The sequence below is a fragment of the Staurois parvus genome, unplaced genomic scaffold (genome assembly GCF_062004578.1).
Source record: "Staurois parvus isolate SC_StPar_1 unplaced genomic scaffold, SC_StPar_1.0 ptg000586l, whole genome shotgun sequence".
Lineage (NCBI taxonomy): Eukaryota > Metazoa > Chordata > Amphibia > Anura > Ranidae > Staurois > Staurois parvus.
The window spans coordinates 6,193,553-6,209,238 of NW_028318382.1; the positions used below are offsets into that span (position 1 = coordinate 6,193,553).

General features: G+C 42.7%; 1 protein-coding gene across 2 annotated transcripts in view; it reads left to right on the forward strand.

The window, feature by feature from the left end:
* Positions 1–13,213, forward strand: part of DOCK5 (dedicator of cytokinesis 5) — a 188,526-nt gene extending 175,313 nt beyond the window's left edge. For both annotated transcript variants that reach the window (XM_089692497.1, XM_089692498.1), the window contains 11 exons: positions 885–966; positions 1,085–1,169; positions 6,530–6,616; positions 8,606–8,782; positions 8,945–9,028; positions 9,216–9,353; positions 9,437–9,576; positions 9,693–9,846; positions 9,945–10,095; positions 11,689–11,801; positions 11,877–13,213. In XM_089692497.1, coding sequence (XP_089548623.1) covers positions 885–966; positions 1,085–1,169; positions 6,530–6,616; positions 8,606–8,782; positions 8,945–9,028; positions 9,216–9,353; positions 9,437–9,576; positions 9,693–9,846; positions 9,945–10,095; positions 11,689–11,801; positions 11,877–11,972 — 1,307 coding nt within the window. In that variant the 3' untranslated portion in view covers positions 11,973–13,213. The remainder of the gene's footprint in view (positions 1–884; positions 967–1,084; positions 1,170–6,529; positions 6,617–8,605; positions 8,783–8,944; positions 9,029–9,215; positions 9,354–9,436; positions 9,577–9,692; positions 9,847–9,944; positions 10,096–11,688; positions 11,802–11,876) is intronic.
* The last annotated feature ends 2,473 nt before the right edge of the window (positions 13,214–15,686 follow it).

Sequence of the window (15,686 nt, forward strand, 5' to 3'; positions counted from 1 at the left end):
ACTAAACAGCTCATCCACTCCCTCATCATATCACGACTCGATTACTGCAACTCCCTCCTCACTGGCCTGCCTCGCCGCTGGCTATCCCCGCTTCAGTCGATCCTGAATACGGCTGCCAGCTCATTCACCTTTCCAACCGCTCCGTCTCCGCCACCCCCCTCTGCCAATCCCTCCACTGGCTTCCGATTGCGCAACGGATCAAATTCAAAATCCTAACACTGACGTACAAAGCTGTCCACCATACTGCCCCAAACTACATCACTGACCTAATATCCAAGTACCGCCCAGCACGCACACTCCGCTCCTCACAAGACCTCCTTCTCTCTAGTTCCCTGGTCTCCTCCTCCCATGCCCGCCTCCAGGACTTCTCCAGGGTGTCACCCATCCTCTGGAACTCCCTGCCCCAACCCATCAGATTATCACCTACTCTCCTCTCCTTTAGGCGCACCCTGAAAACCCATATCTTCAGGGAAGCCTACCCCACCCCCTGCTAACTTGCCGACCTCTTCCACTCTTCCTACCACTCCATCCCCCACAGCTATCCTCTCCTGTACCACTATCCCCTCCCTCCTAGATTGTAAGCTCGAAAGAGCAAGGCCCTCAATCCCCTCATGTTTTGCATTGTATTGGTATTGTTCTGTCACATGTTCTGTCCCCCTTTGTAATGTACAGCGCTGAGCGAACGATTGGCGCTTTATAAATACTGTATAATAATAATAATTCATAGCACTACATAGCAGCTGGTCGCAAAGTCTAATTCCTAAAGGACAGACATCATCCTTTGTTCATAAGACTAGCTGTATGTTATCTGTGTTGTCCCTTCCACTTTGCCTCACCACACAAGTACCTGCTTTGTCTCTGTTATTCTTAACTATATCATGAAGATGTGCAATGTTTCAGTGTGAAACCCCTGATGAACCTCCCACCACGGTACAAGGACAAGCTGGTGCCAGAGCAAATTCTCAGGTAATTTTGGAAGGTAACAAGAAGACCCTATGCTCTCAATCTAGTTTTTGTGATGTCTACCGGGGCTTTCTGTGCTGTCTGTGTGATGTGCTGCTTAATTCATGTATTTCTTCTCCAGCTATTATCGGTATAATGAGTTGCAAAGTTTTTCATATTCCCGACCCTTCAGAAGAGGCGAGAAGGACCCCGATAATGAATTTGCAGTAAGTATATTTTGGTAATGACTTGGACAAAGTGGCAAAGGGTTAGTCAGCAGGTTAGTTTTTTTTTTCTTTCTTTCTTTAATTCCTGTGGTGTTGTTGCAACAAGAAGCTTAGTGACGCTTGACTCCGATAAACCAAGATAAGAATGAGCACAGCCATTTTCCTAAGAGGCCAAGCCCCCCAAATGGCTGGAGTATTGTCTAGTCTAAACTGGATACAACATGATGCAAAGACTTCCTAGCACATGTTGGGAAGGACAGCTAAGATATCTATAAATCAGTGATGGGCTGTTGGGGCCAACAAGACCTTCTCTGCTGGCCTAAACACTGCCTAAATTATCAGAATCTCTGAATTACATTTTAATATATTTTTTCAATGAATGTGTTATTCCCAGTAGTCTATTGCAAGGAAAATAATAAATGGTTTTCAAAACTGTTTACAAATAAATATATGAAAAGTGTTGCGTGCATTTGTATTCAGCCCCCCTGAGTCGATACTTTGTAGAACCACCTTTTGCTGCAATTACAGCTGCTTGTCTTTTTGGGGATGTCTCTACCAGCTTTGCACATCTAGAGAGTGAAATGTTTGCCCATTCTTCTTTGCAAAATAGCTCAAGCTCTGTCAGATTGGATGGAGAGCATCTGTGAACAGCAATTTTCAAGTCTTGCCACAGATTCTCAATTAGATTTAGGTCTGGACTTTGACTGGGCCATTCTAACACATGAATAGGCTTTGATCTAAACCATTCCATTGTAGCTCTGGCTGTATGTTTAGGGTCGTTGTCCTGCTGGAAGGTAAAACTCCACCCGAGTCTCAAGTCTTTTGCAGACTCTAGCAGGTTTTCTTCTAAGATTGCCCTGTATTTGGCTCCATCCATATTCACATCAACTCTGACCAGCTTCCTGTCCCTTCATAAGAAAAGCATCCCCACAACATTATGCTGCCACCACAATGTTTCATGGTGGGGATGGTGTATTCAGGGTGATGTGCAGTGTTAGTTTTCCCGCCACACATAGAGTTTTGCTTTTTGACCAAAAAGTTCAATTTTGGTCTCGTCTGACCAGAGCACCTTCTTCCACATGTTTGCTGTGTCCCCTACATGGCTTCTTGAAAATTGCAAACATGACTTATGGCTTTCTTTGAACAATGGCTTTTTTCTTGCAATTCTTCCATACAGGCCAGATTTGTGGAGTGCATGACTAATAGTTGTCCTGTGGACAGATTCTCCAACCTGAGCTGTAGATATCTGAAGCTCCTTCCCAATTACCATGGGCCTCTTGGCTGCTTCTCTGATTAATGCTCTCCTTGCACGGTCTGTCAGTTTAGGTGGATGGCCATGGCAGCTGTGCCATACTCTTTCCATTTTCAGATGATGGATTGAACAGTGCTCCATGAGATGTTTAAAGCTTGGGACATTTATAACCTAACCCTGCTTTAAACTTCTCTACACCTTTATCCCTGACGTGTCTGGTATGTTCTTTGGCCTTCATGATGCTGTTTGTTCACTAATGTTCTCTAACAAACCTCTGAGGGCTTCACAGAACAGCTGTATTTATACTGAGATTGAATTACACAACGGTGGACTCTATTTACTAATTAGATTACTTCTGAAGGCAATTGGTTCCACTAGATTTTAGTTAGGGGTATCAGAGTGAAGGGGGCTGAATACAATGCAAACCACACTTTCCAGATATTTATTTGTGATACATTTTGAAAACCATTTATTATTTTCCTTCCACTTCACAAATATGTGCCACTTTGTGTTGGTCTATCACGCAAAATCCCAATAAAATACATTTGTTTTTGGTCATAACATGACAAAATGTGGAACATTTCAAGAGATATGAATACTTTTTCAAGGCACTGTAGCCATCGTGTGATGCCAGGGTCAAAGAAATCTGCCTTGAGACCTTCGGAATCAAAAGTGCAGGTACCTGCAGCTTACAGTAAATGGCAATGAAACTGTAGCTTTAACTAATCAGATTTTGAGTTGGCGACATCCACAGCGCATGTTCCTGTGCACCAATAAAACTGCACAAATTATGGTTCTGGCCTGCCTCCTACAGTATGTCTTCCCTGGAAGATTGATTCTTACTGAGGGAGCTGAGCAGCTCTACATACAGTTGTGTTCAAAATAATAGCAGTCAGACATCACTAACCTGATCAATCACTGTTTTTGGTAGAAATGATATTTCTACATGGCAAATAATTTACTAGCAGGTGTAGTAGAGTAATAGAAATACAACAGACCCAACAGTCTTGACATGCATGCTGCTGATTCTGTGTAATTGAATCACTAATTGAAAGGGGCATCTTCAAAATAATAGCAGTGTGGAGTTCTATTAGTGAGGTCATTCATTCTTTGAAACACAGGTGGCAATTATTGCCCTTATTTAAGGAAGGAAGGCAGCAAATGTTGTACATGCTGGTTACAGTGCATTTCTCTCTGAAATTCTGAGGAAAATGGGTTGTTCCAGACATTGTTCAGAAGAACAGCGTACCTTGATTAAAAAGTTGTTTGGAGAGGGGAAAACATATAAAGAAGTGCAGAAAATGATAGGCTGCTCAGCTAAAATGATTTCAAATGCTTTAAAATGGCAACCAAAACCTGAAAGACGTGGAAAAAAGCGAAAAACTACCATTCGAATGGATAGAAGAATAGCCAAAATGGCAAGGAGTCAGCCAACAATGAGCTCCAGGAAGATCAAAGAAGGTCTGAAGTTACCTGTGAGTACTGTTACATTTAGAAGACGCCTATGTGAAGCCAAGCTATCTGCAAGAAGCACCCGCAAAGTCCCACTGTTGAAAAAAAGACATGCTGAAGAGGTTACAGTTTGCCAAAGAGCACATTGGCTGGCCTAAAGAGAAATGGCGCAACATTTTGTGGACTGATGAAAGTAAGATTGTTCTTTTTGGGTCTAGTGACCGGAGACAGTTTGTCAGACGACCCCCAAACACTGAATTCAAGCCACAGTACACTGTGAAGACAGTGAAGCATGGTTGCGCAAGCATCATGATATGGGGATGTTTCTCATACTACGGTGTTGGGCCTATTTATCGCATACCAGGGATCATGGATCAGTTTGAATACATCAGAATACTTGAAGAGGTCATGCTGCCTTATGCTGAAGAGGAAATGCCCTTGAAATGGGTGTTCCAACAAGACAATGACCCCAAACACACCAGTAAACGTGCAACATCTTGGTTCCAGACCAACAAGATTGACGTTATGGAGAGCCCAATCCCCAGATCCTAATCCAATAGAAAACTTGTGGGTTGACATCAAAAATGCAGTTTCTGAGGCAAAACCAAGAAATAGAGAAGAACTGTGGAATGTAGTCCAATCATCCTGGGCTGGAATACCTGTTCACAGGTGCCAGAAGTTGGTTGACTCCATGCAACACAGATGTACAGCAGTTCTCAGAAACAGTGCTTATACAACTAAATATTAATTGATTCTAACAAGCAAAACAAGCAAAATCTTCAAACATTTTTCAGTTTATATATATTTTTCTTCATGTTTTGATTTGGAATAGAATGTGTAGTGTTCCCAATGCATTTGTGTGTATGGAAATAAAAGCTATTAGAAGGATTTTGAGCTTTATTCACTTTTTTCAACACACTGCTATTATTTTGAACACAACTATAAGTACCAGTGCTGCAGCCTGCAATAGAAAATGATGTCAGGTGGCCGAGAGGACGCAGCAGGACTAATCACAACAGAGGGTGGCGGTGCACATGCAACGGCTGGGCTGCACGCAGTAAGGGCTTGTTTATATGTGCTTCAAAATCTGTCTTCGGACACGCTTTTTTAAAACGCTCTGAATTTATACCCCATGTCACTTTAATGGTGCTTCAAAGTGTCTCTGAAGCCTCCATAGAAGGCTATGACAAAGCTTGCTTGCAGCACTTGGAGCTTTTGAGAGGCCTTTATTCAGCTTTAGCTTCACTTTGTTTTGGACATATTGCAGGTATGAGATATCCCAGGAAGCACTGGGAAACCAAAAAGTGAACTTTTCCATCCAGATTTAAAGCTAATAGAGCCACTGATGGACTTTTAATTTTAAAACGTGTGCTACTGAGGAAAATATATTGGAAATAAAGGCAATATTTATATATATATCTATATATATATATATCTATATATATATATATATATATATATTATAAAAGGCTCTTCTGTCTGTGTATCCTGTCTCCCTTTTTACTGGATAACAGGTTATGCTTTCAGACGCAGTGTATTTCTAGCTCATACGCTATATAGTTAAAGGTTTGTGGACACCTGATCATAATATCTAGATGAGATTTTTGGACATCCCATTTCAAATCATAGGCATGTTGCCACTAAGCCCACCCCCCCCAATGTGGCTATAACAGCCCCTATTCTTAGAGTGTTTCTGATAAATTTTCCAAGTTTAATTAAACTAGAACTCCAGGCAAAAACTTCTTTACATCTACTTGTTGCAGATTTCCTCCCTTGATTGAATATGTCATCCATCTTCTGGTTGAAATTAGCAGTTGCTCTGAAATAGCCTATTCATTTTCAAATCAAACTGTTCATTCTCTTTGGTTTCCTGTTTGTAAGACCAGTGGCTGTTATGCCTCATATTCCCCCAGCCCCTGGTCATGGCACATCCCTTCTGTAGTTCTTTCTCCAGGAAGCAGTAATATAATTCAGCCCCACTTGCAGTGGTGGGTGGCTCAAGACTCCGAGACACATTACACATGTACAGGCCTAATGTACCTGGTCACATTCACTACAATTCCCTGTGGTTGATGGGAACTGTAGTTTCCTTTTACTGCAGAGAGAGAGGAGAGAATATGATGTAATCCCTGCTGTTACACCTCCTTGGAGGAGCAGATGCTGTTATCTTTTGAGATGAGGTAATGAAAATTCAATTAGACGTTTCTCCTAAATGGTAAGGATTTTCAACATTTTGTTAACTGTTTAGTGTTTTGTGTAGGGTGGGTGTACTAATGGGTGATGTTTTTGCCCTCCCAGTCTAAAGTTTTAAAAAAAGTATAATCGAAGCATCACCCATTCATCAAAAACACATTAAAAAAGCGTCATTGTGACGCAGTCAGCATCTGTGATCTGCTGTAGGGTTGAATGACCATTTCAGTTATATTTAAAACAGCAATAGCATCCTATGAAAATATCCACAGCAAGGCATAAAATGCAGGTGATGTTCTCTTGTACAGATAGAAGATAATACTAATATTTTTTCTGGTTCCTGTAGGGAATACCTTCATATTTTCATTCTTTTAGTTTTTGCCATTTCCCATTTTATGAATATGTTTGGTAAGTACGTTAACTGTGGTGAGCACTTCGCTGATATGTGATATTCTTTGTCTCACAGACAATGTGGATAGAGAGGACAACATTTACCACAGCCTATAAATTGCCTGGCATCCTGAAGTGGTTTGAAGTCAAACAGTTTCAAACTGTAAGTAAGCAATGTGTATGTATGTCCATGTATGTATATATGATAAAATAATAGTATAAAGAAAAAGAACATAACCATGTGCTGTAGGCCATAACAATACCAGATTTTAGTTTATGTAATCCCAATCACTGAAAAAGTAATTCTGATTGGTAACTTTGGGTGTCATCTATTTATAAGCCCAGTATTGTATCCCGATATGACGTCATTAATTATGTTGTTTGTAAATGTGGAAATAGGCTCCAGGCAAAGTATTAATGACACAGTTCTGCGTGAAGAGTCAGTTGGTGACTTAAAGAATATTTAAAGTGGTTGTAAACCTCAGACATGAAAAATGAACAAAGCATATCCTTCTAAAGAGCGTACTTGAGGTTTCCCTATGACAGTATGTAGAGGGGATTGTGTCCATTCCCTCGATTTAGGTTTCAGATTACACCGCATGTTATGCTGTGTAGTGAATAATGTAAGATCCCTGCTTCCTGCCTTCTGATAAAAAGCCTTTGATCTTTAATAAACACAAGTAAATACCAAATATTTGCTTTCAAAATTAACCCCGCCTAGCCCACGCAACTAAGACATGGGTAACAGGCAGCCCAAATAAATGGGCAACTTTGCTCTCCTGCAACATAGGTAGGAGAATAAAATATATATATCTAAATTAAAATCCACTTCCTCAGTGGGAAAATTGATTCAAGACGTTTTTTTGGGGGGGATAGATTAGGGAATGGTTAAAACCCCCATCAGGTGGTTCTTTTTTTTGGGGGGGGGGTGCCAGCTGTTTTATTCATTTATGTCCTGTACACACAATCAGGGTCAAGGATTTTTGTCTACACATGTAAAGGTGCATTTTGCTACTGCTGAAACTGATCCCTGAAAGATTTCCCCTACAGTTTCTCTATCAGCATCTGAAAGCTGGCAAGAGAGGAGGGAAGCTGGCAGCGGTGCAGGGGGGAGGGGGATCCAATTAGTTGACTAGGGAGGGGGGGGGAAGGTGATAGGTGCATCCGAGGAACCAAGCCTTTGTACAGGTCACCATGCAGCAGCTGAAATGATCCATCCCCCCCACCACACTGATCACCTTTTCCTGTCCACCAGATTCCCCCTGCTGTGGGTGTTTTCTGTGTGTTGGGAACAATGCAGTATTTTCCAAATCTGAATCCCCAGCAAATGGCTGGGGATTCAGATTTTACCTCCCCATCCTGTGCTGGCCCTGGACAGAACAGTAAATTAAAGGAAATCTTTCCAAAGTGCAAACAATCTCCTCTTGCCACCGAAACAGGTTTCTCCATTAGCTGATTTTTACTCCGTTCCAGTTGATTCTTGAGCTGCTACCTTTGGGACTGAAGTAGTCAAGGTATCTCTATGTAAAAACATAAATTTCCTTCCACATCACAACCGTTCTCTCATTCTCCCGGCAGGGGAGAAAAGGTTGAAACTTGGGTTCAATGGTCAAAAAACAAAAAAATGAAAGCTCCTTTTTAAAGTGGTTGTAACTGCTCAAGGTTTTTTACCTTCATGCATTGTATGGATGAAGGTAAAAAAACCTTCTGTGTGCAGAAGTGCCAACAGCCCCCCCAACTTACCTAAGCCTCATCGTGATTTAGCGATGTGCACGACAGTCTCGGCTGTCCCGGGTCTCTGCCTCCTCATTGGCTGTGACAGCAAGTGGAAGCCATTGGCTCCCGCTGCTGTCAATCACCGCCAGCCAGCCAATGAGAGAGAGGGTATGGGGCCAAGTCACAGCTCCGTATCTGAATGGACACACAGAGTTTTGGGTGCCCCCATAGCAAGCTGCTTGCTGTGGGGGCACCCGACAGGAAGGAGGGGCCAGGAGAGGCTGTGGGGGACCCGAGAAGAGGAGGATCCAGGCTGTTCTTGCTCTGTGCAAAACCACTGCATACAGCAGGTAAGTATAGCATGTTTGTTAGTTTCCAAAAAAAAAAGGTAACCTTTTAGAATCATTGAAGTATAGATATATTTCTTCTTTTCTAGGAAGAGATCAGTCCACTGCAGAATGCAATAGAGACAATGGAGCTGGCCAATGAAAAGATAAGTCACCAGGTCCAACAGCACAGGGCAGATTCCAGCCTCCCTTTGCACCCTCTCTCTATGCTGATAAGTGGGATTGTGGATCCAGCAGTCATGGGTGGATTTTCTAATTATGAAAAGGTGAGGTTATAGGATATTGTACTAGAGCCTGAATCCAGTTTTTCTGTATGGCTACTGCAAAATAATTTTTATTATGCTTTTCTGTAACTACAGTATATAGTATCCTTCTGTATGTCCAAGTCTTCATCTTTTTTGTTTCTTTTTATATCTGTTTTTTCCAAGGCTTTCTTTACTGAACGCTACCAACAGGAACATCCTTCAGACCAGGACAAGATTGAGCTGCTCAAACAGCTAATTGCTTTGCAGGTTGGTGCCTTTTCTTCAGCAAATAGAATCAACTTTGGAACTCCATGAATGTAGCATGGTATTCGCCATTTATCTGTTGCTGCATTCCTTTGTAACCTATTGGTTGTAGTCCATTTATTCCCTCCTTAGTCTATGTTGGTAAGATATTCTTTGTCTTTCACTGAAAATGTTTATTGTTTACATCTAGATGCCACTCCTGGCTCAAGCAATCCGAATTCATGGGGAGAAACTGACTGATAATCTGCGGCCCCTTCATGACCGGCTAGTGTCTTGTTTCCAGGATTTGAAAGGGAAAGTGGAAAAATTATATGGGACCATAACATTGGTTAGTAGGCCAAATAACTGTAATTTTTAGTGTCCCTTTGATGAGACTAGTCTCTAAATCTGGTTTTCATTGCTGTCCTACAGCCCCCCAGTTTGACAGATAGGAAGCTAAGTCGTGCAGGCTCTGTGGTGGTTCCATATATCACTTCTGCCACCTTAAGACGATTGTCCACAGTTTCCACTTCTTCTTCAGGAAGTGGTAGCTCTAGGCCAGGATCAGAAGGGTATGTTGCCTCTCATACTTACTGTTTTGCCAAAGAACCTTAAGAATAACTCCTATGACAACTGTTGTGTTCACTTTTGATAATGCTGTAATATGGTATATCTATTTTGTCTTCAGGTCCATTCCAGAACCTGTTCCTCCTCGTCGTGGTTCCCTGATTTCACGACTAGATGAACACGGTGACCGAGAGGATGGGGACATTCGACTGATGAAACTGAAGCATAATATGGGCCAATCACAGACAATCACAGAGCGCCCTGGAGAGAAGGAGGTAAAGAAATACTATATATACTTTTGTGATGGGCTGGACCAGGGGAAAAATTGCAAGGGTTCAGTATTTTAATATTAGTCTTCTATTGAATGTTACAGGCAATATTACAGAGCCTACCTGCTAAATCCCAGCGGCCTAAGAGCCTGCAGCTCACAGATGGACGTCTGTCTCTTCACACAGGATCACCAAGCCAAGGAGTAACACCACTGATTCCTTCCCCAATTACTCCTAAAACTCCACGAACCTACAGTAAGTAGACCGTATTATGTTCCCAGGTTTCTTTCTTATAACATTTTTCTTTACGTATTAACAAATTGCCTTAAATATTTAAAATTAAAAAGAAAAAAATCTCTCAGCTTAGTACATGAACAACAGTCAAATATTTAAAAGTACTAATTCCCAATTCCTATTGGTGGAATCTCCAAAGTTGATGATATAACATCAGATCTGGAAGGAATCTTCAATGGTATATGGAAGACAACAATGTAGCCAAAGTGCAGGAATTAGTAAAAGCAATGTGTCATTTATTAACCACTTGCCCCCCAGAGGATTTACCCCCCCCCCCCCTTCCTGACCAGGCCATTTTTTGTGACACGGCGTTGCGTTACTTTAACTTAAAATTGCACGGTCATGCAATGCTGCACATAAATGAAATTTCTTTTTTTTCCCCACAAATAGAGCTTTCTTTTTGTGGCATTTGATCACCTCCAGAGTTTTTTATTTTTTGCGCTATAAACAAAGAAAGACTGGCAATTTTGAAAAAAAAACTATATTTTTTACTTTTTGCTATAAAACATATCCAATTAAAAAAAAATCTAATTTCATCCTAAATTTAGGCCAAAATGTATTCTGCTACATGTCTTCTAAAAAAAAAAAAAAAATCCCAATACATGTAAATTAATTGGTTTATGTGAAAGTTAGCATCTACAAATGTTGGTATATATACTGGAATTTTTTTTTTTTTAATACTAGTAATGGCGGCAATCAGCGACACAGCATGACTTCAGCTGGCATTCTGACACTGGGTGGGAACTGACTAACTACCACTGACATCCCCAGTGACACTAATACAGTGATCAGTGCTAATAAAAAGCACTGACACTGTACTAATGACACTGGGCAGGAAGGGGTTAACTTTTTGGTGATCAAAGGGTTAACTGTGTGCTGTAGGGAGGCAAGCTGTTTTGTATCTCACTGCTGTGCAGAGAGATACAAAACAGAATGTCCATGCTGACAGGGGAGAGACCTGTGTTGTGTCCGCACTGCATGGGTTAAGTGCTTGTTTTGTCCAGGGGCTCAGGGAAAAGCTGTACTTACCCATTCCTCAGATCCTCCGGAAAACCACACTCCCCCCCACGTCCAGCAGTGGACTGTTCCTGCCATGCTCACATCCGGAGCTAGTCTATGGGTGTGATGACATGAAGAACCGCCCCACTGCATGGGAATACAATTTTCCCTGGAATTCTTCTTAAAGATGAAAAAGTTTTACACTTGGAGCAGAAACTGTAATATGTAAAATAAGGAGGCAGGCTTTTTTTAACATTTTCATATATTTGTTGGTTTATAAGAAAACACATGAGTGAGATGTTTATTACAGCAGTTTGCCTTTATATGTCTAATAGGCCAAAACAACTTTACCCATCTGCTAGCAAATGTTTACTTTTTGAGTAGGTTTGCGCAGTGCAGTTTATACTCCCAGCCCATTCCAGGTCATTCATCATATCTTCTCTGCTTAAAAAAAGTTAAAGGCGCCTGTTGTATAGCTCTTAAAATAACCTTTGAAAATGTAGAAGAAGTAAAATTAATTTACAATGTAAGTGACATGTCCTTTTGTCCTTCCAGGTTTCCCTTCTCTCTCTACCCATGGCGATATGGCTGCACAGATTATGGGATCCCCTCCCCCTCCACCTCCCAAAAGCAGATCCAATGAAGGCAGCCAGCGACTGTCCACAGAGGTATGTGACTGTCTCTGCGCAAATTACTTTGTCGCTTTACCCTTCAAACATCCTGACTTTGGCTGTCTCCACCAGATTGCTCCCACAATGCCAAGATACGATGAAGGAAAACCGCCAACCCCACCTCCAAAAGCTAGGAAATCAAGTGTAATTCATGATCCTGGACTTTGATCTTCAAGAATTTGACCATTTATTAAAAAGGGAAGACTGTGGAACTTGCAAATGCATCAATTCAAGACTTCTAAGAATGACTATTCAGCCACACTTTTCATGGACACACTCCATAAACAGGACACTTGAAGCAGCAGCAGGTGATCCTAGTTACCAACCTACAAAGGCTATTACTCCTCGAGAGTGAGCAAGAGAGACACTGGCAATAAAATTCAGAGACCTTCTCAAAGCATTGAAGTAGAGAAACTCATGTCTAAATGTTCATAGCCAAACTGAATTTTGTATATACAGATAACAGATTTATTTGTAAGGGAACACCACAAAGCACTCCGTATCTCCATAAGCCTTTTGCTTTTAGCCCACTGTTTTAAGACTCAGTCATTGGGGGCCGGGGAACAAAACTGCTGTAGGCATGAGGTGTAGGCACTTAAAGATGATTGCGCATACCAGCATCGGCCTCCCAAACCTTCTGCCATAGCTGAATCCCAAGCTTTATTGATAGGCACAGCTTTGGCACTTCAATGCTTGTGCCAAAGTTTTCCCATACCTTCCTTTCTCCTGCACATTTCTATTAGTGAAGCCAGTGAACATTTCTATTATCATAGTGATGTGTTAATAAAAATATGCAAGGGGGTGTGTTAGCTTTTTCTGTCAGAATGGCTTGGCATTTACCTGTGACGACAGGAGGTTTGGAAGGTTCTTGCAGATATCTGAAGGCACCTTCAGGCATGTAAAACCTGCAGCAGTTTTTTGTCCCCCCATTAAAGTCTCTTTAAAGGGGTTTTCCATTTTCAATTAAAAAGTAGAAAATTGTTTCAGTGGGGAAGTAATACCCAACTGCACTTTTGCACCTTCTCATTTCAGCTCTGTACAACAATAGCTGCCCATCTTAACTACTATGCATGGTCATTCTCCATGAAAACATGACACTGCTCCTTTCTCAGAAACCCATTGAAATCATCTGATCTTTAGGGGTTCTTGTGGTTACTACTTACCCATTGGAGAGAGAGTTCCTCTTTTTGAAGTTGAAAGCCCCCCGTTTGGTTTTTTTTTATTGTTTTTTGTTTTTTTTTTAATATACCATGCCCAAATGTTTTTATTACTCTTATACAATGTAGGATCCAAGAAAAACGTAAATACATGTAAATAGTTCTATACAAGATGACTATGCATTTCTAAGGATTGCTGTGTACATTTAAAAGGCCAGTAAATATAAAATATTAAATATTTTATATGAAAGAGCTACTAATTTCAGTCACAAATATACAGGAAAAAAATTTGTATAGAACTTGATATATGTTATGTTATATTCTTTTATATTTATTGTGTGTGTATCATTCCATATTAGCTTGAAAGGGGATCTTAAGTCAAAATGTTCAGGACAAGTGGGCAAGGTTTAGAGCCTCTGTCAAGCTTTTATTGGTCTGTGTTCCCATCTCATTTCCTATTTTTATGATCACCGTCTGTGGGACAGAAACTTTGGGGACAAAATTTCCCCAACAGGGACACAGAAAAGCTTTGCAGAGTTTTTTAACCATTTATTACGCTTTCCAAATCAAAGATCGAAAGTTTGAGCTGCACTTCCCCTTTTTTCTGGGAAAGGCTTACTGCAGCGAGCTTTGGTACAGTGGCTTTGCTATGGGGGTGTGGACCGCACCCGGGTTATCACCCGTCTGTAAAAAAAAATATGGCAGCTCCAAAGCCAACTGGGCTCGGACATTTTCGGCAGGCTTGGCACATGCACAGTGAGTCAATGGCACCATGTTTAAACCAATGGCTGCAATATGGCAGTATTCGGGCACTTGGGCAATGCCCCCAGTCAGTAGGGTGCCAGCATCCCGTGGAACAGAGCTGGAGTCTCTGCTAATTCACCTCATAGGAGCTCTCTACTCTGGGCACTTGACTCTTCCCAACATGAAGCAGCCAGCACCAGCAATGTCCTGATCACACAGTGAGTGTTATTCTGGTGGGGCTGAACCCCAGCCTCTGCCCTCTCCATATAGAGGAGTGCCAGGGACACATTGCATTGTCAGAGGGAGACTCAGAGAACAAGTGCACATCTGAAGAGCTGTCTCATGGATGGATGAGCCTAGAAAGCCAGCATTGTGCATACAGTCTGCTTCCTTCTCAATCACTTTCTCCACCTTCCCTCTCCCTAACCTGCCCACTTGGAATGCTGTGTCTGTACTGGAAGAAATATAGCCGGCTGTCAGTGGTGGTGAGGGGAACAGAAACAATTCTTCAGGAGGCAGGGGGTGTTTAGCTGTCAGTGTGTTTGTACTTGTTTACTGCTGTGTGTGTGTGTGCGCTACACTGAGACAACACTGGCTACATGCTGAGGGACCGCTCACCCACTGTATACACAGCATGTCACAGCATACAGGGTCCCTGATAGACAATCCCTCTGCTTCATCCACTACTGTGTATGGCATCACCCAGGTCCCTGATTAATAGGGAGACTGGACCCCTGCCCTGCACCATCTATTCATGATTGCTGAGGACTCCTATGCCATTGTGAGCAAAGCTATGGCCACAATCTCTGGCTATCTCCTGTAGTGTGTCTGGGGGTGCAGAGGATGTGAGGTCACTAATAGTAGAGGGGCCAGAAGGGCAGAGGATAGGTTCAGCAGTTTATAGGGTAGTCTAAAGCGGTCATTAGTTTGTAGGACAGTGTACAGTTGGTTATCAGAGCAGAGGACAGTGTGCAGCAGGTCAGCAGGGTGGAGAAAATGGGTTGTCAGGTCAGTAGTGCAGAGGACAGGAGTCAGTAGGGCATAAGACATTGGCCGGCTGCTGGCAGAGCACTCAGCAGATCTCCTCCTCCTCCCTTCCCCACACTGCCAACAGCCTGGGTTCTCAGATCTCCTCCACCCCAAACAGCACCTAGCCGAGATCAGATTCAATTTTAGACACAGCATCCTTCTGCATAGTATGTAGCTGGCCTTGCACATATCCCCCCTAATCCCTCCTCCTTGCACATATCCCCCCTAATCCCTCCTCCTTGCACATATTCCCCCTAATCCCTCCTCCTTGCACATATCCCCCCTAATCCCTCCTCCTTGCACATATCCCCCCTAATCCCTCCTCCTTGCACATATCTCCCCTAATCCCTCCTCCTTGCACAATCCCCCCCAACCCCCCTCCTTGCACGTTTGCCCCCTAACCCCTCCTCCTTGCAGATATCCCCACTACACGTATCCCCCAATCCTCCTTCCTTGCACATATCCCCCAATCCTCCTTCCTTGCACATATCCCCCAATCCTTCCTCCTTGCATGTATCCCCCCAATCCTTCCTCCTTGAACATATCCCCCATAATCCCTCCTCCTTGCCCGTGTTCCCCCCAATGCTTCCTCCTTGCCCATGTTCCCCCCCAATGCTTCCTCCTTGCCCATGTTCCCCCCAATGCTTCCTCATTGCACATATCCCCCTCCTTGCACATATCCCCCCTAATCCCTCCTCCTTTCACATATCACCCCCCCCCCGCAATCCCCCCTCCTAGCACATACCCCCCCTAATCTTCCTCCTTGCACATATCACCCCCCTAATCCTCCTCCTTGCACATATCACCCCCCTAATCCTCCTCCTTGCACATATCACCCCCCAATCCCCCCTCCTAGCACATACCCCCCCTAATCCTCCTCCTTGCACATAGCACCCCCCTAATCCCTCCTCCTTGCACATAGCACCCCCCTAATCCTCCTCCTAGCACATAA